At 44.2% G+C, this 23,689-nt stretch overlaps 1 protein-coding gene across 3 annotated transcripts in view; it reads right to left on the reverse strand.

The window, feature by feature from the left end:
- SNCA (synuclein alpha) overlaps nucleotides 1-23,689 on the reverse strand; it is a 175,127-nt gene that overhangs the window by 135,022 nt on the left and 16,416 nt on the right. For all 3 annotated transcript variants that reach the window (XM_019488099.2, XM_006261248.4, XM_059722319.1), the window contains exon 3: nucleotides 15,233-15,274. In XM_019488099.2, coding sequence (XP_019343644.1) covers nucleotides 15,233-15,274 — 42 coding nt within the window. The remainder of the gene's footprint in view (nucleotides 1-15,232; nucleotides 15,275-23,689) is intronic.

Below are 23,689 nucleotides of genomic sequence, written 5' to 3' on the forward strand. Positions count from 1 at the left end.
GCTGCTTTCTCCAGAGACACTGCAATCTTCATTTAAATTGCTTCCATCTCAAAACAATAAGCAGAGCTTTTCTCTACTAAACATGGGTAAAGCATGTCACCCAAAGAGCATTCCATCTCAGAAATACAATTTCAGCTTTATCCAGGCTTTGCCAAGCACCCATTTAGCTACAATGAAAATTTCAAAAGCACTTTAGAAGTCTTATGCCCAATTTTTAAAGGTATTTAGGTACATAAAGAGGTTGAAGATATTTGGTGAGATTTTCACACACATCTATGATGGATGCCTCCACTTTGCCAGGGGCCTTTTTCTTGGCATGAAACCAGCAAAGTAGAAATACCTAGCAGCAAAGGGGCACCTGCCCTGGTCACTAAGTTAGGAGGGGCACTAGAATCACCCTCAATCCCCACAAAGTCCACTCCCTGGGAGGAACCTCAAAGCAGTCCCAGATGCTATTGCATTAAGAATAATAGAACCATGGCATGCAGAGCACACATCTTGGCAGCCTCCTACCCACCCTCCCCCCCACCCCCTCCACTCTCAGACTTCTATACCTGCAACCTTGACTCTCAGACCTACACCCTCTGCCCCTCCCCTCCCCCTGCTCTCAGAATCTGCATGCCCCTCCCCTACACTCTCTCACAGGGTTTGCCCTGGGCACCAATACAACTTGTTGTGGGGCTGAAATTATTGCTGGTTAGGTAAAAACAGTCTGTTACATATAATATTCACAAGACAAACTTCAGTAAAAATATTATGGCTAGGGACAGGTGTTCAGAAACTGGTTTAAACCTGTAACAGAACAGATGTTCAATGCACATAAACCAGTTTGAGAATGGCTGAAACCAGTTTAAGATAAACTTGGTTGAATGTAGTATTAGACTTAACTGATTTGGCTCAAACCAATTTATGCAATGTCTGTCCCAGACCCCTTGCTGATATAAGATAAATCAGACTCTCTGAGCATCCTGGCTTGCTCTCTGGGCTGGGCAGGACTCTCTGCTCCACAGCAGGGCTGGACCCTTCCCTCTGCTCCCTGGCTGCAGCTCTGGCAGTCCCTGAAGGCAACTACCTGGCTTCTGCTCCCTCCTCCCCCACCATTCCCCACTCTCTGTTAAGCAGGCGTTCCCCCATCCCACACAGACAGCTCTCAGCATTAGCCAGCAGACCACATTCTGGCTACCTCTGAGCTGTGGCACATGGGACAAAGGTAGAATCAACAGATAGCTGGTAATGTCCCTCTTTTGTTTTCCTAATGGGGTGATAAACACTGAGTTAGGGGTGATAAACATTCCCTGCTGGGCTGGTTAGGAGGAGGGGAACCTCTCCCTAATCAGAGTGTCCTGCCAGGGCCTAGTCATGTCCCCCCTCATCTCAGCTCTGTGGAAGGGAGGGGAGGGCTGCTCTAGCGCTCCCTGGCTTCTAGCCTGAGCCACTCCAGGCATGTGCCTGCATGTCTGGGATGTCTGTCTGGTTACAAAACTCATTTATCCTAGCCAGGTTAGAGTAACCTGTAAAGATTGAATCAATTCAGGCTCAGGCTTTTTGAATGTCTGTCCCTAGCCTATGTGTTTTCCCTGAATTAAACAAAGAACTCTTAATCAATTAAATAACCTGTGTGACCTTTTAAAGATTTATAGATTCATAGACTGTAGAATCAGAAGGGACTCCAAAGGATCATCATGTCTGATCCCCAGGCAGGAAAAGGACCAAGGTCAGATGACAAAATAGCATGTTTGTTAAAAGTTGAGTTCTTTTAACTATTTTAGGAGCTAATCTGTAAGGGCTGTTCTTCAATTCCATTGGTTCTCCCCATAGGCAACCTTGCATATGTGCACTTACACACATGGAGACAGCCATCTGCTAGAGTTAAAAAAAACTAGGCCAAGAATGCTGAGCTAGTCAGAGCCTTCTAACTCATAAAATTCAGAAAAGAAAATAGACGGGAAATGGGTGATACTTATACACAACAGTGTTATCAGTTCAGCTGTTTTATGTTGATGAACTTGCTGACTCCTAGAAGGTATTTGTTTCAACCCGCTGAATCTGAAAAAAGGTTGCATATTCCTGGATTTCTTCCCTTGAGAGGGTAACGTTAAACAGACTTTTTTTCAGTCATGTTATAATAGGAGCAGAAACTAACAGCTGAAGCAGCAGCCACTGCAAGCAAGAGAGCCAAAAAGTGAAAGCCAAAAACAAAGGGCTTTTTTGTTTTGGGTATTTTTTTTTAAGATGGTGGCTTGGCTCCTTCTCAGGATTTCCTTGATGAATCAGAATTGGGCATTTCCACTTTAAAATCATTGGCATCACCCAGTGGGGTCACCCCTACATATGGAAATGAAGAAGTACCTTCTTCCATTAATTTTGGATTCAGAAAGTCTAAAAATAAACCCAATCATTCAGTGGGTCTGTAGGTATTTTGAGAAATGTGAAGTCATGGGTCAATCTGTGGATATTACCACAACCATTCTAAAAATTCCTGAATTAAAATAATTTTAAATAATACAAAATTTGTAATATGTTGGAAATGAAGTAATAGAAAGGCATCATAAGATATTCACTCAACCAGACTCAGAAAGGAATACGTTCCATTTGATAGATGCTTATAATTTCTTTTTAATACATTGGTACTTAGTGGTTCTACTTTTCACAGCTTTTTTGATACAAAATATCTCAATGGAAGGCTACACTGCACCTCAGAGTAAAAAATCTTTTCCTCCTTTAAAAATAAAATTACACTTTTGATTTTTATACACAGATCTACTTACATCAGAACTACCCAACACTCCACAATCTGCCCTTCCTACTGCTTTCTCTGATGCTGAAACAAGTATTTGTCAGAGAAACTGAGGCAGAAGCAACAGGAGGAATCAGTGCTTGCCTGGGGAGTTTACCCAGCTATAGGTCTCCTGTCAGCACACAAGCCTGCACCAGCACCTGACAGGGTAATAATAGTACAAACTAGATCTCTATCTGCCACTCCTCCACTACAGAAATATCTGTCTTCCCATTTTGTCAAGAGATAAAATGTACTCTGCAATTTCTCCCTTACTTCCAGAAGAAAATAGTAACCCATGTGAACATATTCAGTGCAAGCATTTGCACTCAGCTCAAGGCCTGACAGAAGCCTGATTGGATTCAGCCTTGTTTGATTGTCCTACTGGTTGCAAGCAACTAAACTCTAATATATAATTTCTGTACCTTCATTTGAAGTTTGGCTGGTCATCACTTCATAAGACTTGTGGTACCCCTCAGACTCTTACTGATTTCAGGCTATCTTGTTGCTTTCCTTGCCCAGCCTTTAGCCCCTGCCCTGTTTTTTCTGTGTTGTCAGGCCTTCAGTTGTCAAGACTACTGATCTTAAGGTGTCTACACACGTGCTTCAATGCATTCTAATTAGAATGTGTCGGCTAGAGATGTAAAGGCCCGGAAAGAAACCCAGAAAAATTTTGGGGGGAAATGGGTTTTTCCAATTTTTTCCGAGGACTATTTTTGGGTTTTTTTTCAAAAAATTGGAAAAATTTAAAAATTTTGGAAAAATTATAAAAACCTCATGAACTATTTTCTTTTACAATTATGAATACAAAACTTTAAGAAAAAGTGTTCATATATTGCTACCATTTACTCCCCAAAAATGTTTTCTAATAACTATGTAATAGGAAGACCTATATGTAAGACTATGTACAGTATCAGATCATTACAATTCCTGCACACCAAGGACAAGCAGTACAGTACAACTCTCAAAAGCAAGAGCAGGATGCATTTCTGCCCCCAGGGAGCACTGCCATTTTCACAAGAGAAGGAAGAAGGATTCAGTGCCTTCTTTGCTTGTGGACTTCCTCTATTGTTGACTTTTGATCTAGAGGTTGATAGTTCTGCTCCTGTTCTCCTGACTAGGCCTCAAAACACTAGGAGTGCACACTGGCAACAGCATCCATTCTTTCCTGTAGAGATTAGAAACAAGGAACTTATTCCCCTGCTTGCTCAAAAACCTCAGGAGAGGAGATAGAGCAAGTCTAAATGTTTTGGAGCTGGAAGGAACCTGCCTCCTTCTGGCCCTGTGACATTGAGATCCACAGAAGTAAAGAAACAGCACAAAGGAGCTGAAAAAAGTATACTTCTTTATTGAAAGGTAATAGTTAATATTTCTCTGAATTCAGTATATTAAACTATATTTTAGCTGCATTAGTACATTTTCATAACCTATGAAATTCATAATTGAATTCCTATTTGTTGCAGGGCACTAAGGTGTGCCTGCTCCTTCAAGAGCAGAGGCAGTTTAGCTTGGGAGCCCTGAGAGCAAGGCAGGGTTCCACAGCTGCAGGTTGCCTTGGCAGCAGACTAATCAGGGTATTAGCCGGCACCTTCACCCGGTCAGCTGACTGGAAGGATACAGGGCCCTGGGCACATATAAGCCCGAGGACTGGGGTTGGTTCAGCAGCCGGGGGAAGGGGCTTTTGCAGAAATGCTCTCAGATATGCTTGGCTTCCTATTCTGCTGCTGGTAAGACTAATGGGCTCTAGGAGCTCCTAAAATATCTGGGGCTAGGAGGCATACATTGCTGAGGGAGAAGCTTGCCTACTTACAGGGGCAGAGTGTGATCTCCAATGTTGCTGTTATGTTATAGCCCAGGGGCTGGTATTTATGTTATTATTTGAATTCGGTGGACCAGGATGAGGCTATTTGGGGAGGAGGAGAAGGCCTCATTAGGCCGACAGGGAGCCCAATGCCAGAGGGCACTGCTACAGCGGGTGAGCCCAGCACCAGAGGGCACCGCTACTAGGGCCAAGGGCCCAGGGACAATAGGAGGTTGAGCTGTACTGTGGCCTTATCAAAAGGGACAACATTTAAGTAAATCTGCGAGGCATGGGGCATGGTAAAGGGGTGGTTTTAGAGCCATGCATCTAGCCCATAAGTCTTAGGGTGTCTTGGGAGACACTGACTTTGAGACAGACTCAGCAAGGGATCCAAGATCAGCAGGGACTAGTGGGGTTCAGCAGGACCATGACCACACAAACTCATGGGCAGACTCCCAAATTATTATTTCAACCAACAAGACATGGCAGGAGAGATTAGAAGGAACTCAGAGGGCAGAGCATGGAGCCCTAGGGTCATCATGGCCATCCCTGGGGACCCCACGCCATGAAACTACTAATCTGATGTTTTGTGACAAATTACCTAACCTTAGCAGCGAGGTGAGGCCTACAGGGCAGGGAAGTTGTTCACAGTTAACTCTGAAGAGGCCTCTCCTCTATCCATTACTAAATTTGTACATGCTGTAGTTTAGTGTTTATATATGCAAGCTAGCCACTAAATTAGATTTTTATTTTTTTTCCCCTCAGCAAAATGGTGCGACCAACTTCTAGCATATGGAAGTATTTACACACTGCAAGTTATTCTGAGGGGAAAAAATGTGATTTGCAAATACTGTCAAATGAAATGTGCACTTCCAAATGCTATGAGGATGACCAAACGCATCCTTGTATGTAAGAAGTGTCCTGCAGACTTTAAAAAATCCTTCATGGGTATAAGTGAGAAGGAGATAGATCATGATGATGAAAGTGCAAGTAGCTCTTTCCAACGTTCTCAATCCAGAAGTCCTCCTACTGCTGCTGCTGCTTCTTCTATAACATCAGCATCACAAATGGTTGCCCAATTAACATCCTCAAGCAACCAAATACTGCAACCAACTATATACAAAATACGCTCAATAGCTCCAGCTGTAGACAAGATGACACCTGAAGATCAGGAAAAAAATTGACCAAGCTCTTGCAAAAGCAATATATTCTTCTGAGACTCCATTATCAATAACTGGAAATGCATATTGGCAGGAAACTTTTAAATTACTAAGACATCATAACATTTGCCCAGCAGATATTCTTTGAGCAAGCCTCTTTTAGAGTCAGAATATGAATGTGTAATGCAATCTGTGCAAGGAAAAAATCAACAAAGCAATGTGTCTTGCAATACTTATAGATGGATGGACAAGCGTGCGGAAAAAAGGAATCATAAACTTTGTGATAACACCTCAACCAGTTTGTTTTTTTTACAGAAGCATTGAGCCAGGAAAGAACAGGCATACTGCAGAGTATATCAGTAGTAAAATATGTGAAGTCCTACAGAAGATTAGGAGTGGTAAAGAATATGCTTTGTTTACTGACAATGCAAGTAACATGAAAGCAGTATGGGAAATCATAATGGATAAATATCCACATATTACTGTAAAAGGATGCACATCCCATGGGCTAAACTTGCTTCTTAATGACATCATGAAGTTGGACACTCTGCAGAAGATCTATAGAAAAGCAAAAGAAGTTATAAAACATGTAAAAGATACTCATATTGTAGCTGCAGTCTTTCAGAAGAAGCAGGAAGAAAAGAAAGCAAAGAATAAAATAGTGACATTCAAACTATATGGCATGGAGTGGTGATCTCATTTGAAAGTTTACTAAAAAACAAAGGAGCTCTTCAAGAAACAGTAATAACTGAAAATCTTAAAGTACACAGAAGAATAAGGAACACTGTACTTGATGAGGATGCATTCTAGGTTCAGCTGCAGAACTCCCCGAAGATTCTTCAACAGTCACTGCATCTGAATCAGACAGTGCACTTTTGTCAGACATTCCTTACCAAATGGCCCAGATAAAATCAACTATTTTTTGAGAATCTAAGTGTATCTCCGCTTACAAGTACAGCAGAAGGTGAAAGAAAAAGACTTTATTAACAGACAGGAAGAATTTTGTTGCCAATCAATTCATGCTGCTGCAAATCTCTTGGCTCCAAGATTCAAAGGCAGAAATGTTAATGATGATAGCACTGCTCCTTCATTTGACTTGATTACAAAATAGCAACACACTTGGGACTTGATGTTGGAAAGGTACTTTCAAATGTTGCAGAATACAGAACATCTTCAGGTATTTGGTCCAGGGATGCAGTCTAGGACTCTGATAAGTATATCCCTCCTGCAACATGGTGGCAAGGCCCATGCACGACACAGCCTCCAACTCCTCTTGCTACTCGCCTGCTTCAGATTCCTCCATCTTCTGCAACATTTGAAAGAAACTGGTACTATGTTTGGAATTACTCGCACCAAATCAAGAAATAAACTAACTGGTGAAAAAAGTAGAGAAGCTTGTCTCAGTCTGAGTAAGCCTTCAGTTTTCAGAAGTCCATGAAGATGATGAAAATGAAGGATCAGAAGAAGCAGAAATTGTTGATAGTGACAGCTCAGAAAATGAGACTAATTAGACAGTTTCATGTAGCAAAATTTGTATTTAATGAGGCTTGGGGGTCTCTTTCCTTTTTTTTTAGCTCTTTTTCTAAAAATTTTCATAGACATTAGGGCTGGAAGGGACCTCAGAAGATCATCAAGTCCAGCCCCCCGCCCAAAGGGCAGGAAGTCAGCTGGGGTCATAGGATCCCAGCAAGATAAGCATCCAGTTTCATCTTGAAGGTGTTCAATGAAGGCGCTTGAACGACCTCCGGTGGCAGGCTGTTCCAGACCTTGGGGGCTCGGACAGTAAAGAAATTCTTCCTTATGTCCAGCCTGAAACGATCTTGTAGTAGTTTGTGACCATTCGACCTCGTCATCCCTTGGGGCGCTCTGGTGAACAAACGTTCCCCCAGATACTGGTGGTCACCCCTGATAAACTTGTAGGTGGCCATCAGATCACCCCTGAGCCTGCACTTTTCCAGGCTAAAGAGCCCCAGGGCTCTCAGCCTGTCATCGTAGGGTCTGCTTCCCTGACCTCTGATCATGCGCGTGGCTCTTCTCTGGACTCTCTCAAGCTTCTCCACATCCTTTTTGAATTGTGGAGCCCAAAACTGGACGCAGTACTCCAGCTGCGGCCTCACTAAGGCCGAGTACAGGGGGAGAATGATGTCCCGGGATTTGCTGGAGAAGCATCTATGGATGCAAGCCAGCGTTTTGGTCACTTTACTAGCCACAGCATCGCATTGCATGATGAATAATGAGTGCTTTCTCAGTTGACATTGTAGAGGAGACTAAGTCCAGAATACATAATAACCTTCTTTGTTTTACTATAATGTTGATGGTTTCTTCTATTTTCAACTTTAATTATTGCCTGCTTCTCAAACTTGGCAAAAAGTAAGAGCTGCTAGGTTCCTTAAAGTTCAGCAGCTTGTAGCTCCATTTGTAACAAAAATTTTAAACATTTTAAAGTAAATTCAACTAGTAAATTTGTAATTATTGTCTGAATAAACTATACTTTTAAATTTAATAAATATACCAAACATGATAATGTTATGAGCAAACCAAGTTTTATATATAATACATTTTATGTTCTTAAAGTAACAAAGTGAATTTAGATCTGTAAAGGGTGCTAAAAAAAATAAGTATTGCATATATTTCAATCCCCTCCCCCCCCCCCCAATTCCATTTTTTCTGGGGAAAAAAAAATTTAAAAAGTTTTTTTTCCCCATGGCTTCAAAATTTCTGGAAATTTTACTTCTCTAGCATCGGAGCAGACATGATTAATCAAGTCTGCTCCATGTTCTAATTAGAATGCTCTAGCATTGCTGTTGTATCACATGTATAAGCCCTTGCAGGTTTAAAAATGGCTACTGGGTGCTTTAACCAAAGTTTATTGAATGAGCTTTAATTAAAGCATCCTGTGACCATTGTTAAATCCTTAGGGGCTTAATACATATGCTGCTACAGCGTTTTAATTAGAGTAGCTCTCTGAGAACTGCTCTAATTAAAAAGACCTCCCCCTGAGCATGTGTATAGGCACCTTAACTAATGACCTTGGTTTTTAACTTAGTATTAACTTCTGTCACCTATCAGCTTTAACATCCAGGTTGTGACCTGGCTGTAATCACTAGCAAAGACTGCCTGAACTCCAGTCCTTCACCAACCTCCCCTTCCTTAGCCATGTTTCAGGAGAAGCAGAATTTACTTATCGATTCCCTCTCCCATTCTGACACTATGCAGGAGTGTGCAGATGGAAAGTGTAGTTCAGAAGACCACGGAACTCCTTCCTGCATGCTCTGTGTATGCACACACAAATTCACACATACATGTACACACACTTTTGTCTGGCTAGTATTTGGCCTGCTTGGTCATCTCTCTTTCCTCTAGATACATAGAGTTTTCTCTGATCTCCACTATTCCATCTCTCATCACACAAGATGATGCATCATAGCACTTCAGCATAACTACACTAAGGAAAACATGCAGCTCCCAAAAATCAGTGAGCTTCTGTGTTCATCTAACTAATGGACAGGATAATGTGGTCTTTTAGGGCATCCTATAAAGCATCTGAGTAAAGTGGTCACATCTTTGAGGGGAATTTTAAGGGATGGCTTTACTAGCAATTCTTACATGATTCTTATTATAATGGAATCCAAAAGTTTACCCTCTTACTTGTACTTTCCAAACCAGGAATTGGATATCTTGGGGTCATTTATTAAAGCCAATGATAGGTTTTATACAGAAGCAAGTTCTCTAGTCACATTCTACTGGATTCTATTTTGCTTTACTTGTTCTCCAGGTTTTATAGCAAGTCTGTTCTTCTTGCTGTCGTGTTTGAGCTTATGTAAAAAATTTTATCCCTTTTATATATTTAATTTACATTCAACAACTGAACTCCCTTTATGGGAGTTTAATTGTCCAGAATTAAAAATATTGCAAATCTATTCTCTGCAAATACAAGCTTGCTCTCTTCAACTTAGTGTCAGCCATTTCCTAAAGAGGGCTATCATTAGGCAGTTGTGATACTTCATTATGATTTGCCTAAAGTGCAACAACAAGCATTTTATGATAGCATTATGGTGATGTTATAGCTGTAGTTGTCCAGGAATTATGCAAGAGGCAAGGATTTCTTAGGATGATATTTTTATTAGACCAACTAAATAGCTGTGATAGAATTAGACAGGCTTTTGAATACAAGACATTCTTCATCAAGTATGAGCAGTAAAAGTCTGCAGCTTAGTAAAAAAATCAGTTGAAAGAAGGGTTGAAAGAAATTCCCAGGGATAACACACAAACAATTAGCAAAAGAAAAGAAGCTGGTTACTGGCAGATCAAGGCCTAGCAAAAGGGAAGAAGGTCATTCTCACCTTTCACATATGCAAAGCATTTAGTGGACATTTTTTTCACAGAAGCAACATTTAGCAGACTCAGTATCCTTGTGTTTGCATTATTATCCATGCTCTTCACCTTAGAAACCTAATTTAATGGCTTATTTTCAAACCTCTTAAATATTTTATGCCATAAGCTATATTTCCCTTTTTTATTATGAATATGAATACTAGATTGGTTATCACAGGATTTTGAATGAATTACTCATGAGAGGGATTTTTCCTTCCTGGTGTGTTGCTCCATAGAATGATTCTAGTGCCACAGCATGTGTCACAGGTTCACAAAGCATCCCTGGCTTTTGTCCCAAGTCCAAAACTAAAATGTCATTATCAAGGGGATGTCCATGCTGCTATCTGCAATCATGGTATCCTTCAGACACAGGGGTCTCTTCAGATTGTGCCTGTTCCAGTAGGGTTCCACTTCCTGCTTTTTCTTTACCTTTCACTGAACTTTATCAGTTGAGAGTTATATCTCACTGCAGACCTCATATCAAGGACTTATACAAATTCAAGACATTTTAAATATTTCCTCAGCTAAATTGTATTGTCCTGTTAAAGCTAGTCAGCTCACTTTCAGCAGGCAGGGATAAGTTTGGGGATATTGCTTGGGGAGTTTGTTTTAATACTATTTTATTTTAATATTTTTGTCAGCTCTTATATTATAATTTACCTTGATTTTTATTGTAAGTAGCCCTGAGCCTTTTCTGGGGAAGGCAGCACATAAAGCAAATACATGAATGGAATAAGTGAATGAATTGAATGAAAAAAAAAGCTGCTTAGAAAGTTTGTTTGTTTAAAGCAACTGATACTTATCTTCCCTGGGCTTGTGTATGAGGCAGCAAAAGATACATAAGTCCCTGTCCCATCGTAAACACTTTCTTTCCTGAATGCTTATTAGACCTGTTAATTTTCATGGTTGTCTGCAAACCTCTGAATTTCTTGTTCAAATATTTTTCCCAGGCATTCAAGTCCCTCATTGCAAGGCAGAGGCACTAAATTCCTTTAAATTTACTGTGTGAATTTTTTAGACAGGATCTTAAAAACCCATCAAATCTGCTCTGTCTGGATATCAAAGAGTTTAATTTATTAAGTAATTTACTGGTGAATACCTCTTTTTGCTTACTGATTTTTTTTATTTAACCCACCCAGAAGTCTCTATGCAAATAATACCAATAGATAGATTCACTGTATTATTCATCACGTAGATTATATAACCATGTATTGTCCATCCTCAGTTCAGCTTAATTCCCTAATCTTAAGGAGCTATTGCAAAGTTCAGTTTTCAAACTTTCTGAACTATAATAAATTCAAACCAATTTTCAGCAGAACCCAGAGGCACTTCTTTCCCCAAAAACAATTTCCCTTGCCAGCTTTCAGCTTTCTGCCACCTGCTTCACCACTATGTCTATTTAAACAAATCACAAGCTCATTTTAGTAATTGTAGAACAGTTACGCTCCACTTTTCTCAGAAATGGCTAAACCATTTTCACTCAGACTGCAAAAATGTGGCATCCTCAAGCAGAAACCGGCCTTGAAAAATTTCACGGGGGAAAAAGATGAGACTTTAGGAAAGTTATGAAAAACTGGGAAGGGAGCAATAGATTATAAACTCTTAAGCAACCTTGACTATAGCTCCAGCTTCAGATATATTAGTTGGGTGAGATGGACACAAGCCCACTACAGAGGGCTTGCACTGTAGAGTGTTTCAGTCCATTATATAACTGTACAGAGGAAACAAAATATCACACCAGCTGTTTATTTTGCCCCAGTCCAAAGACCACTAAATTCAGTGTGACTTTTCCCATCTATTTCCACTGGCTTTGAATCAAATTCTAGAAGCTCATGTTTATTGCTCATCTGTCTGCCATGCAGAACCATACCTTCATCAGCTGAAATGGTGTAAAGAAAACCATCCTCTAGTGCCACGTCCTGGGAGGGCAGAGCTATTCACTCTATAAATCAGAGGCAGGCAAAATACAGCCTGTGGGCCAGTTCTGGTCCACCAGGCCATTCTATCCAGCCCACAGAGCCCCTAAAAAATTTAGAAAATTAATACTTATCTGCCCCTGGCTCGTGTCAAAGATGAGAGGAGCCAGGGGAATCCATAGCAGGCTTCTGCAACAGGAGGGGCTTCTGGCCTGCAACTGCAGGGATGGCCTCAGTCCTTGGGGCCAGGCCAGCTCCTGCTGAGCCCCATGGTCCGGCCATGCAGCAGGGAGCCAGCAGGCAGGCAGGAAAGCAGCAGCAGGGACAGGGGGAGTGGAAGCGAAAGGAATGCGGAAGCACGGGGCCTGTGCTGGTATTCCAGGGCCAACACCAGCGGGACCCAGAGTGGGATGGTAGGAGCATGGGGTGCTGGCTGGCAAGGGTTTGTGGGGCCGGGCTGGGCTGCACCAGCAGGGAGAGTGGGGAGCTGACCCGGCTCCACAGAGTTCCTGCTGGCTGAGACCCTGCACTCCTGCCGCTCTGCTCTGGGCACCCTCGGCATTGGCCCCAGGACACAAGCAGGGGCCCCACACTCCCACCTGGCTGCCACTGACTCCCATGCACCTGCTCACTCCCAGTGCCCCAGCCCCATGGTATTGGCAGGGAGCAGTGCACAGCCCCGACCCCACACACCGCACGCCACACGCTCACATCTTTGGACTGAGCAGCGGCAGTGGGCAACGAACTAGTGCTCAGTGTGGAGGAAAAGTGTCCCCCACCGTGGCCGGCACTTCCTGCTGCAGCCACTTGCAGCCCGTCACCGCCTCTGTCCTGTCTCTCCACCACTATCCCGCCTCGCCCCCGTGTCACCGCTGCCCCACCACTGTTCCACGGTGACAATGGAGAGCGGGCACAGGCAGCACTGCATGGGCTCCGAGTGGCTGCAGCACAGGGCACTGGCCATGGGGAGGGGGAGCAGCAGTTTGTTTCCCACTGCTGCTAGCCTGGGCCCCACGCCAGCTCCAGCCTTGCCTATCAGGGCTGAGCTGCAACAATAGCAGTTGGGCAGAAACTGCTGCTCAGTGTGGAGGAAAGCAGCCCCCTCCCCCTCTTCCCCCCGACTCACTGCTGCTGGGCAGTATTTGCTGCGGCTGCCCACCCAGAGCTCAATCCACACTAGGTTGTGGTACGGGTGCTTCACCATTGCCTCTGTGCTTCCCAGCATGGCAGCCGTGGCCGTGTGGAGCTGTCTGTGCCGGCTCTCCGTTGCCACAGCTGATGGGAGAGAAAACACAGGCAGCCCCGCATGGGCACAGTGTGCTGGCCACAGGGAGGGGGAACAGCTGCTTTTCCACCATGCTGAGCACCAGTTCATTTCCCACTGCTGGTGCTAGCCTGGGACCTCCCTGTACCACAGGGCTGAGGTGGGGGCACTGGGAGTGAGCGGGTGCATGAGAGGCAGCAGCAGCTGGGCAGGAGCATGGGGCCTGTGCTGGTGTCCTGGGGCCAGTGCTGGCGGGGCCCAGAGCAGGGCAGCAGAAGCGCCAAGTCCCAGGGTCCTCTATGGAGCTAGGTCAGCTCCCCACTCTCCCTGCTGGTGCAGCCTAGCCCAGCTCCACAGACCCCTGCCAGCCCAACCCCATGCTCCTACCACCCACCCTGGGTCCCACCGGCACTGGCCTCACCTGCTTGCTTCCACTCCCTCCCCCCACCCCCCTCCACTTTCCCCACTTCCCTTCCCATCTGCCAGCTGGCCACTCTGCACTACATGGCTCCCATACCCACATCAATACCCACACACACACATCCACACATCCCCACAAACCTCCATATGCAATCACTTCTGCATATACAACACAAACACACACAAATCAGGACAAAAATATATTTTTTAATTAAATTAAAATATATTATTATGGGTGTTTGTTTTTTAGCAGGCAATTTGTTTCTTTTCCCCTAAGATGGCAAACCCTCTTCTCCAAAGGAGTGCTTCCAGGAGCAAGGGGTGGGACTTCCAGTGGCAAAGGTCAGAAGTTAGGGGTGGGACTTTCAGTCCCACGATGGCCATCAGGGGGCAGGACACCTGTCAAGGGGTGGGGCTACCCATGTGACCCTCAACAGCTTGCCAAAATTTGGTAAGCAGCCCTCCACCCAAAATAATTGCTCACCCCTGGGCTATACCTACTTTAAAGTAAAAGTGCAACTGCAGCTGACATAGCCATACCCAACCTAGGTTTGAACTAGGTAGCTTGGATACTACTAGCACCATAGCCATAGCAGCACAAAGTTGAGTGGAAGCTGCACAGCCCACCAAAGAAGCTAGAGAAATATTTCAGTAATTAGCCCATGTTGAGCTCCATGTTGCCATGGCTAGGCTTCTAGCAGTACCTGAGCTAAGTAGTTTATAGCTACCTTGGAAATGTCTACACAAGCTTAAGGGTAGACATATACTTAAACCTCCATAAGGTGCAGAGCCTACATCACAACGGCTTCAGCATGGAATAGCCTAACACACCCTGGTATTCAAGCTTCAAATGCTCTCTATACCTCTTGCCTCTTCTTTTAATCCATCTTATTCCTTCTAACAAACACATACTCTCTTATATTATCTCAAACCTCCCACACACCACGTCCTCCCCCCCCACTTTTTACACCTCTGGTACACACCCTCTACAACACACAAGAAGTGGAGACTTGCTCGGGTGAAGGTTGGCATAATACGATATGCACAAAAAGACTGTGCTGATTATCTCCTGCTGGTTTATGCTCCTCTGATCAGGAACATTCTGCTTTTGCAGGTGAACAACACAGAATTTGTTAAAGTTCTAACAGTACAAGAGTATCTTGCCATCATCCTATTTATAAATCTGGACCTGCTATTCTTAATTAAACTTTCCAATTCCTAACGAGCACCTTCCAGCCTAAAATCTACTGTGGATGGATTCTCAGGGGCTCTAAGTGTCACTAACATGAGTTAAAATATTAGATTAAAAATAATCCTGTATAAAAATATGCATTTTCACATATCATTGTGTATCATTTTTGTCAGACCAAGTGTTGCCATCCACCATCCTTGCTTTTATTACACACCACTATTCATAAATCTGAGCCTTCTCAAAGACAAGAACCTATTCAATGGATGAATGGCTGATTTATTGTATCTTTAGATAACACGTCAGTTGAAATAATATACTTTTGTGCTTACCTGTTGTGACACCATGAACAACTCCTTCCTTGGTCCTGGAACCTAAAGAAAAAAGAATCACTTTACAATGAAGCTTTTGTTATTTTTGCTACTACCTATCTGTAAATAAGTACAAAGAAAGTGGAATATGGGAACACAGTAAATATTTCTATTTTAATAAATCATATCATAGTTTCCCATAAGATTCTTAAAATTAATTCAAATTGGGTTTGATATACACACAGGCACAACAAGTAAAAATTGCCCAAAGAATTATCAATAAAGAATGAAAATAAATAACCACACGTTGAGAGAGGTGCATAGCAGAGCATTTGAGGCATTAGTGTAAGGTCCATCCCTGCATAACAGTTTCATTGATGTTCTAGCAAATGGTACTGTTAAGTAAGCACCTGGTCCTGCAAAGACCTATGCGTCTGAACAGCTTTGCTCATCTGCATATTCCTACTGAAGTCAATGGAACTTCTCTGTATAAGTCTGTGGAAGTTCAGGTGCAGGGTTTGCAGATGTTACTTACAACCCAGTCCTGCTGTTCTTATTTTGATCTTAAATTGGAAAAGGATTGCTAGTATCACTGAGGGCAAAGAAATAATACAAAAGGACTTAGAGATATTAGAAATGTAGACATGAAACTCAGCTTGGAAAAAATGGAAGTGAATATTGGGAAAATGATCTGAGGATGTAGTGAGAAAAATGATGCTGGAAAGCTGTTATGTTGATAAACACATGGGGGAAAAAGTAGGTCATTATAGACTTAGTATTAAACATGAGTGTGCAGTTGTAGAAAAACAAGGTTGGAAAGGATCTCAAGAATCTAACCTGTTCAAGACAGGATCATCTTAGATATATTTGTCTAACTTGCACTTATATTTCTAAGGATAGACATTCCACAGCTTCTCACAGTAGTCTGTTCCAGTGCTTAACCAATTTTGGATTTAGAAGTTCTTCTTAATATTTAACCTAAATCTTCCACGTTGCAATTTAACATGGAACCCTTACTTTTTGTCCTCTGTGGAAACAGAGATTAATCAATGACCAGCTTCTTAATAACAACCCTTTCTATATTTGAAACTCCTTTCCCAGAATTCCCTTCTCTAGCCTAAATAATCCCACTTCTTCTAACCTTTCCTCAGATGTTATGTTTTACAGACTGCTAATCATTTTTGTTGCTTCCTTCTGGACTTTTGCCAATTTGTCTATGTCTAAAAGTGGAATGCTCAGAGCGAGACACAATGCACCAAGTGAGGCAGAACTAGTGCTGAACAAAGTAAAACAATCATGACTTCTCAGGACTTTCATATGACACTATGTTTATTACACCCCTGGGTGCTATTAGAATATCTCTTTTCTTGTGTGCAACAGTGTGAGGAGGCAGCCCCAAAGACCAAGACCAAACTGATTCTGAGATGTATACGCAAATATTTAATGATCTTTAAGGAAAGCATCTTCTATCAGAAACTAAACGGGTTTTGTTCCTATTGATTACCGCTAGCTTCAGAGAGTATATAAGCACATCAAAACACAGAGGACTTGAAAAATCCCATGCATGGTGGGGGGGTTTTCCCCCATTCTAGACTTCTGCTTATTTAATTTTATAATTCAGCCACTTTTGAAGGCCATGTGAACATCTATGAGCAATACCTACAATGTTTAACTATTTCCTGTGCACAGAAATAGTACGAGTCATCCTGTACCAGTCATGTTAATCATTTATTACAATGCCATTGCAATAGATTTAGAAGAGACAGAGTGAAATTTATTTATTTTAATTATTTCCTCATTTTGCATACTATTATAAGAAAACTATCTGTATGGAGTGATAAGATGTATACATCTTGTTATATTATCAATTCAAATGATACTTTTCATCATTGTACACAGTGTGTGTATGTGTGTAGACACACACCCTCTTTTATGTAGCGGAATAAGAACTGCTTTAAATAAAAGAGAAGAATTTCTGTGTGTCATGTAAAATGACTTCCCACTTCTCATAGTGCCATAAACTGGTATGGGAAATAAAGATGCTGCTGCTTTGAAGAAGATTGGCTCTCTATGTGTAAATTAGGTAAATAGCTGGTGAAGTGAGCATATAGTGAAAAAATAGTTTTCTGACCTCTTTATATTTATTTTCAAGTTATGAAAGGAAAAATACTAGTTCGTATCCTTTAACTGCAAATATCCATGTCTTCAAGTATCTCGTGTTGCCCAATTAAAACTTAAGGCAGTTTTATCATGTAGGGGTTAATTTTAGGCATTCAATACTCAGTTCCGCAAGGTGCTTGGACAATCTAGCCCTAACTGAGAAAACCACTTAACACATATCCTTATCTTTAAGTATGCAGGAAAGGGCCTAAAAAGCTATTTGTTGGCTTAAGTGTGACTACTCGCCTGCTTAAAAGTTGCTAGATTAAGGTTAGAAAGATTAGCACCTTGATGGATTTACTTTCAGCTGCCAGAGTAAATAGAACAAGACAGTGATACATGGCTGCAGTAGTGAGGTAGGGAGACAGGGAGGTACAGCAGCAGAAAACCCTGTCAAATGAACTCTGGACCCCCTCTGCCCTGCAGATATCTTCAAAGCAGTCACTTGCACTGGCCTAACGCAGGTAGAATTCTACTGAATTCAGAATAGTTAGTCCTGATACACATTATCGTCACTGAGAGAAGAATTGTGTCTAGGGAGAACATGGTCATTGGGTTTGTACTAAATGTAAATTTTTAGAGTCAAAGGGCAGCAGACGCAGTACATAGTAAGCACTTAGGCTGCTTAGACATGAAAAAACAAAGCAAAACAGTGCTTTACTTTCAACTTGGTAAGCCCCCATGCCAAGCACAGTGCATGCCCACAAGATGCATTGTGTTAGTTTGACCCACCTCATCCAAAATCTGTATAGATCAGGTGCTTCAGCGGGGTTTTTTGGCACTTTTATCTACTAGCTGATTAAATCAAAAAGCCCCGCTGAAAGGCCTGATCTATACAGAAGCTGGGGGCCCAGATCAAACTAATGCACTTCCTCTTCCAGTAAAGCACTAGTTTTGAGGGGGGGGGGGGGGGGGGGGGGGGCGGTTCCATATCTGTCAGTGGCCTTAGTGGCACAGTTGTCCTGGCCTTACAGCCCGTAACAGAGAGAAATGTTGCTTCCCACATGTGCTCTGGACTGCAGCACATTTTCATGGAAGCATCCCTTTTACTAAAGCTTTGCTCACTCTGACAGAACCAGGCCTCTAAGGACAGCAGTTCATTGAGTGGTACATATTCTGTTGAGAGAACAAAGGAATCAATTTTCAGCATGTAAAACTGGTCGTCTTTATACTAGGCTGCTCCAAAACATAAATATCTGCTCACGTCCTGCATAGCAGGAATCCCAGAGGGATGACAGTACATGATTTAGAGGTAAAGTTGCATGTACACCCTCTGACTAAGCACAGACTGCAAGAGTCAGGTAGACTTATGCTGTACAGTAATACTAATTTTCCTGGGTATATTGTACATGTGCCACTATCGGGGCAAGGTGAACTGTTTCTAAGCACCAAACATTTGTATTTTCGTGTGAAATTCAAAGAATACAGTAGATCCCCTGCTTCCCATTTCATTATGTTTTTAGCGCTGTTTACATAAAGTAACTATTCTGTGCACCAGCTATTTGGCCCAATCCTGCATAATCCTAATTACTGAGCATCTTTTGAGAGATGCAGAGTATTCTCAACACAACCCAGAACCAGGTCCTCCACTCAGACTTGGGCCCTTTCTGCTGTAAAGCATGGACCAGATTGAGCAACAGTCAATTGGGAAGACAGAGGCATGAAACAACTGGGGAGATGGATATTACAGGACAGATTATTTCATAGATAGTTGATCTGCTTTTGTCGGTTCTAAAGAGAATTGTTTCTTCAGGGAAACAGTGGTAGCAATAAGTAGACTGCTCTTTCCTCTGACAGACAGAACTTGAATGTCTTTGCTATCCCACTGACTTTTCTATTGCTGAAGAAAAATAACAACTGTCCTAAGAGGAGACTACAACAGAGAGGCATTAGTATAATCTAAACAGTTGAGGGAAGAGGTAATATATAGCAGCAATGCACCTGCTCTGAGCCACATCAAGCATACACAAAAGATAAATACCACAGCCAGGGTACAGTGAAAGGGAATGCTGGCAGACAGACTATTGCAACCCCCTGCCCACTATAAGTAAGAGCTGGAGTGGTCCAGCTTTTTCCTATATTAAGATCACCTACTGGTAGAAAATCAGAAAAAGCAAAGCTGTGTTTTGCCACCATTCCCTCTCTCCCCCTTCCCTTAATCTCTAAGGCAGTGCATTTTAAAACAAAATTAGCAAACTGGAGTCCTTGGTACAGAGCATCATCTGTACTCAGAGCCTGTTTTTAATACACTTACTCCCATCAAGTAATACTTCACTCCTTTTATAGTCCTACTGAAATCAACTGGACCATTCAAGGAGCTATGTATTACTCACTGGGATCATCTACATGTGATATTAATGTGATACAATAAACTCTGGCACAGTTTGTGCCAGAGTTTATTGTTCCCAAGCACAGCATTCACATGTGTGCCTGGAACCATGGCACATTGAGGTACAGCGATGCAGCCCCAGCTGGTAGAGAGTCCAGGGACCAGCCAGTCAGCCCAGGGCTGAGCCAACCCAGCTCAACATGCCATGGAGGGGCTGTCTGGGGCATGAGGGTGCTACAGTGCAGGGCTAGTTAGCTGGCATCCCTGCACTGTAGCACTATCATGCCCCAGCCAACTCCGGTCACTGTCTACATGTGCATTGTGGTGGAGAAAATAACTCAATCATAGGATAGTACTCAAGTCAGGCAGTACTATCCTACAGTGGAGTTAATTAATTTACTCCATCCTAATAGGGATGCATGTGTGATGCTTTACTGTGGAGCTAATTAGTCAACTCCTCAATAAGCATCTCATGGAGATACACGCAATATGTATAAAAGCAATCACAATCTAACCCCTAAGATATCTCCACAATGCACGCTACAGTATGTAGGGGTATCCAAGTTAGCTCCAAAATAAGCCAATAAACCAGAATAAATTACTTCATGTGGAGTTCTGTGCTACCATGGTTAGACAGTTTCTAGTACCCGGAGTAGCTCATTAAGGCTAGGCACAGACATTCAAAAGACCTGAGCCTGAATTGATTCAGTCTTTGCAGTTTAATCTAACCTGCAGAGACTGAACCAGTTTGCAAGTGGATAGAAGTTCCCTTCTCATTCCAGAAATGAAGGCACATGCCTGTAGTGGCTCAGACCAGAAGCCCAGGGGTGCTAGAGAAACCATCCCTTTCCTTCCACAGGGAAGCTTAACTGGGGGGGGGTTGGGGGAATGGCCAGGCACCAGCAGGTCTGAATGAGATTGTTAATTGGTTTAAACCCCAACCTTGGCCTGCAGGGCTTGGAGGGTTGGGGAAGAGGGAGCAACCAGACCATTGTGGCAGGGGAGGGGGAAGAGGGGAGAGCTCTGCCCACCCCAGCAGCTCCCTGGCAGCCCAGAGCAATCCCAGCACACAGGGCTGCTCATCCCCAAAGGGGAACTCTTCCCCCTCCTCCCTCTCCCCCACTGCCGCGGGGTGGGGAGGGGGACACTGTTCTGTGCTGTGGGGGCTCTTCCCCCTCCTCCTCCCCTCCCAGCATTATGGGGTGGAGAAGGGGGTTCTGCAAGGCTGCCAGGCCCCAGAGGGAGACTCTTCCCCCTGCTCCTCCCCCGCCACCACAGGGTGGGAGGGGGGCTCTATGCGAGGCTGCCCAGCCTCAAAGGGGGACTCTTCGCCCCGCTTCTCCTCCCACCACAGGGTGGGGAGGGGGCTTTGTTTTGTGCTGGAGGAGACACTTCCCTCTTCCTCCTTCCCCCACTCCCCGCCATTGCAATGTGGGGAAGAGGACTCTGTGAGGCACTGCCCAGCCTGGGCATAGGGAGCAGCTGTAACTGCACTGTAGCTTCCAGGGGTGGCCATGACCCCACAGCCCGGCCCAGCCTTGCTCAGCCCTGGCCAAGGCAGCCGCACAGTGGGGCTGGTCTGGGTGAGACCCCCGGAAGCTGCATCTCAGTGACAGGAATGCTGAGTCCTGTCAGCAAGTGCAGCCTGGTCTGGCCTTGCATGCACTGCCTCTAGGACCAGGCAGCCCTGCACAAACCCTCCAGTAGGTGGAAGAGAGGAGGGGGGCTGCTCCGCTCCAGCTGCAGGGGAATTAACTCCCTCCCTGCCACCTTAGCCTTAATGGGGTCATGCCAGAAGGGCTGCAGCCCCTACTGGTGGGACAGGGAAGGGAGGGAGGGAATAGACCCTCTGGCACTCTGGCATCTAGAGGTATTTATGTCCCTCCCCTCACTGTTCCAGCAGTGGGGATGTGGCCAGATGCCATCCCAGCATTGTACCGTTAAGGTGAAGAGGGCAGGAAGAATGGTTAATTTCTCCCTCTATCCCTTTTGCCCTGTAGCTGGTATCTGCCCACCCCAGGGGCCACTATCGCAGTCCCCTCCCCTCTGCTCTCCGGCAGACAGGCAAACGCCGGCTACAGTGTGGAAGGAGAAGAAGGAGAGAATGAACCCCCTCCCTGACCACTTAGCCTTAATAGGCCCATGCTGGCTGGTGTCCTGCCACGTCCCTGTTGCAGTAGAGAGCAGAGGACGGGGCTAGCCCTGCTCTGGAGCAGAGAGTACAGCCCAGCCCAGAGAGCATGCTGTGGGACTGTGATTTAACTTGAACCAGGAAGGGGTCTGGGGCAGATATTGCATAAACCGATTTGAGCTCAATCAGTTAAGCCTGATACTACCTTCAACGAGGTTTATCTCAAACTGGTTTTGGCCATTTTGAAACTGGTTTATGTGCACTGAATGTCTGTTCTGTTACAGGTTTAAACCAGTTTCTGATCACTTAAACTAGTTTATTTGTAATGTTTGTCCCTAGCCTAAGAGCCACTCCAAGTTACTCTACACTCTACCACAATGTTCAACATAGACAGATGCTTCATCACTTTAATTTGGCACCACAGTTCCTTATTATGTATATGTTAGGGGTGTACTGATACATCAGTTGGCTATCGGATCAGCTGATAATTACAGCTGCGTGCCCAGAGCACCATGTTGAGTATAATCCACTCCCTGTGCCCTGCCGCCAGCCTGAGCCTGCAGCAGACTACAGGTTCTGGTGAGCAGTGGGTGGGAGAGAGGGAGGGATGCCAGGGAGCAGTCACAGGGAGCTGTGCTCAGCAACAAAGGGACCGTTACTGACTCCTGCTGCTACTGCTACTGCCATGGTAATGCCGCACATACAGCAGGGGCCTGAGTGTCGGGGGTGCCGCAGAGATGTTGGGCTGTGTGCAGGTGGAGTAAGATGCTGTGCAAGGAACATTCTGCTCTGCTGGGCACCAGGTGCCTTTACAAAGTCAGCTTCTCCCTGGCAGCCATGGAAGCTTGGCTTCATGGGGCCTACCAGTGCTGAAGCAGCAGCATGTTCAGGGGCTCCAAATGCACCTGGCACCTCTGTCCACACTACGGTCTGCCCCACTTGCCCAGGACAGCAGTACGGGCTGCACGGGGAGTGGAGCTGCAGGTAGGAACTGTGGGCAAGTGGTCAATGTGCATAGGAATAAGGCAGTCACCACCTTCCTCATTGAGGGCCGGAGCAGGCAGGAGGTGTGTATCTATTTTATACATGCAAAACAAATAAAAGCCAACAGGCAGGGCTAGCCCTGCTCTGGAGCGGAGAGCACAGCCCAGCCCAGAGAGCATGCTGGGATGCTGGAGGACTATGGTTTAACTTAAACCAGGAAGGGCTCTGGGGCAGATATTGCATAAACCGATTTGAACTCAATCAGTTAAGTCTGATACTACCTTCAACGAGGTTTATCTAAAAATGGTGGAGTCCTGCAAAGCTCAGTCCTTGGGCCAGTGCTATTCAATGTCTTCATCAGTGACTTGGACCAGAGTATGGAGAAAACCCTGTCCAAGTTTGCAAATGATACCATATTTTGGGGAAAAGTTAACACACCAAAGGGTAGGGAATGGATCCAGGCAGATCTGGACAGGTTGTAAAAATGGGCAGAACAAAATAGTATGCAGTTCAATAAAGACAAGTGCGAAGTGCTACACCTGGGCAAAAAGAACCACCAACACACTTACAAGCTGGGGGATGACCTTCTCAGCAGCACAGCAGTGGAAAGGGATCTTGAAGTCATAGCTGACTCCAAGGTGAACATGAGTTGCCAATGTGACAAAGCGATCAACAAGGCTAACCACACGTTATCGTGCATGAGCAGATGCATAACAAACAGGTCCAGGGAGGTGATGCTTCCCCTCTATGCGGCACTGGTCAGGCCATAGTTGGAGTACTGCATCCAGTTTTGGGTGCCGCACTTCAAAAGGGATGTGGAGAATCTTGAGAGGGTTCATAGAAGGGCCACTTGTATGGTCAAAGGCCTGCATGC

The sequence above is a fragment of the Alligator mississippiensis genome, chromosome 2, assembly GCF_030867095.1.
Source record: "Alligator mississippiensis isolate rAllMis1 chromosome 2, rAllMis1, whole genome shotgun sequence".
NCBI classification, from domain to species: domain Eukaryota; kingdom Metazoa; phylum Chordata; order Crocodylia; family Alligatoridae; genus Alligator; species Alligator mississippiensis.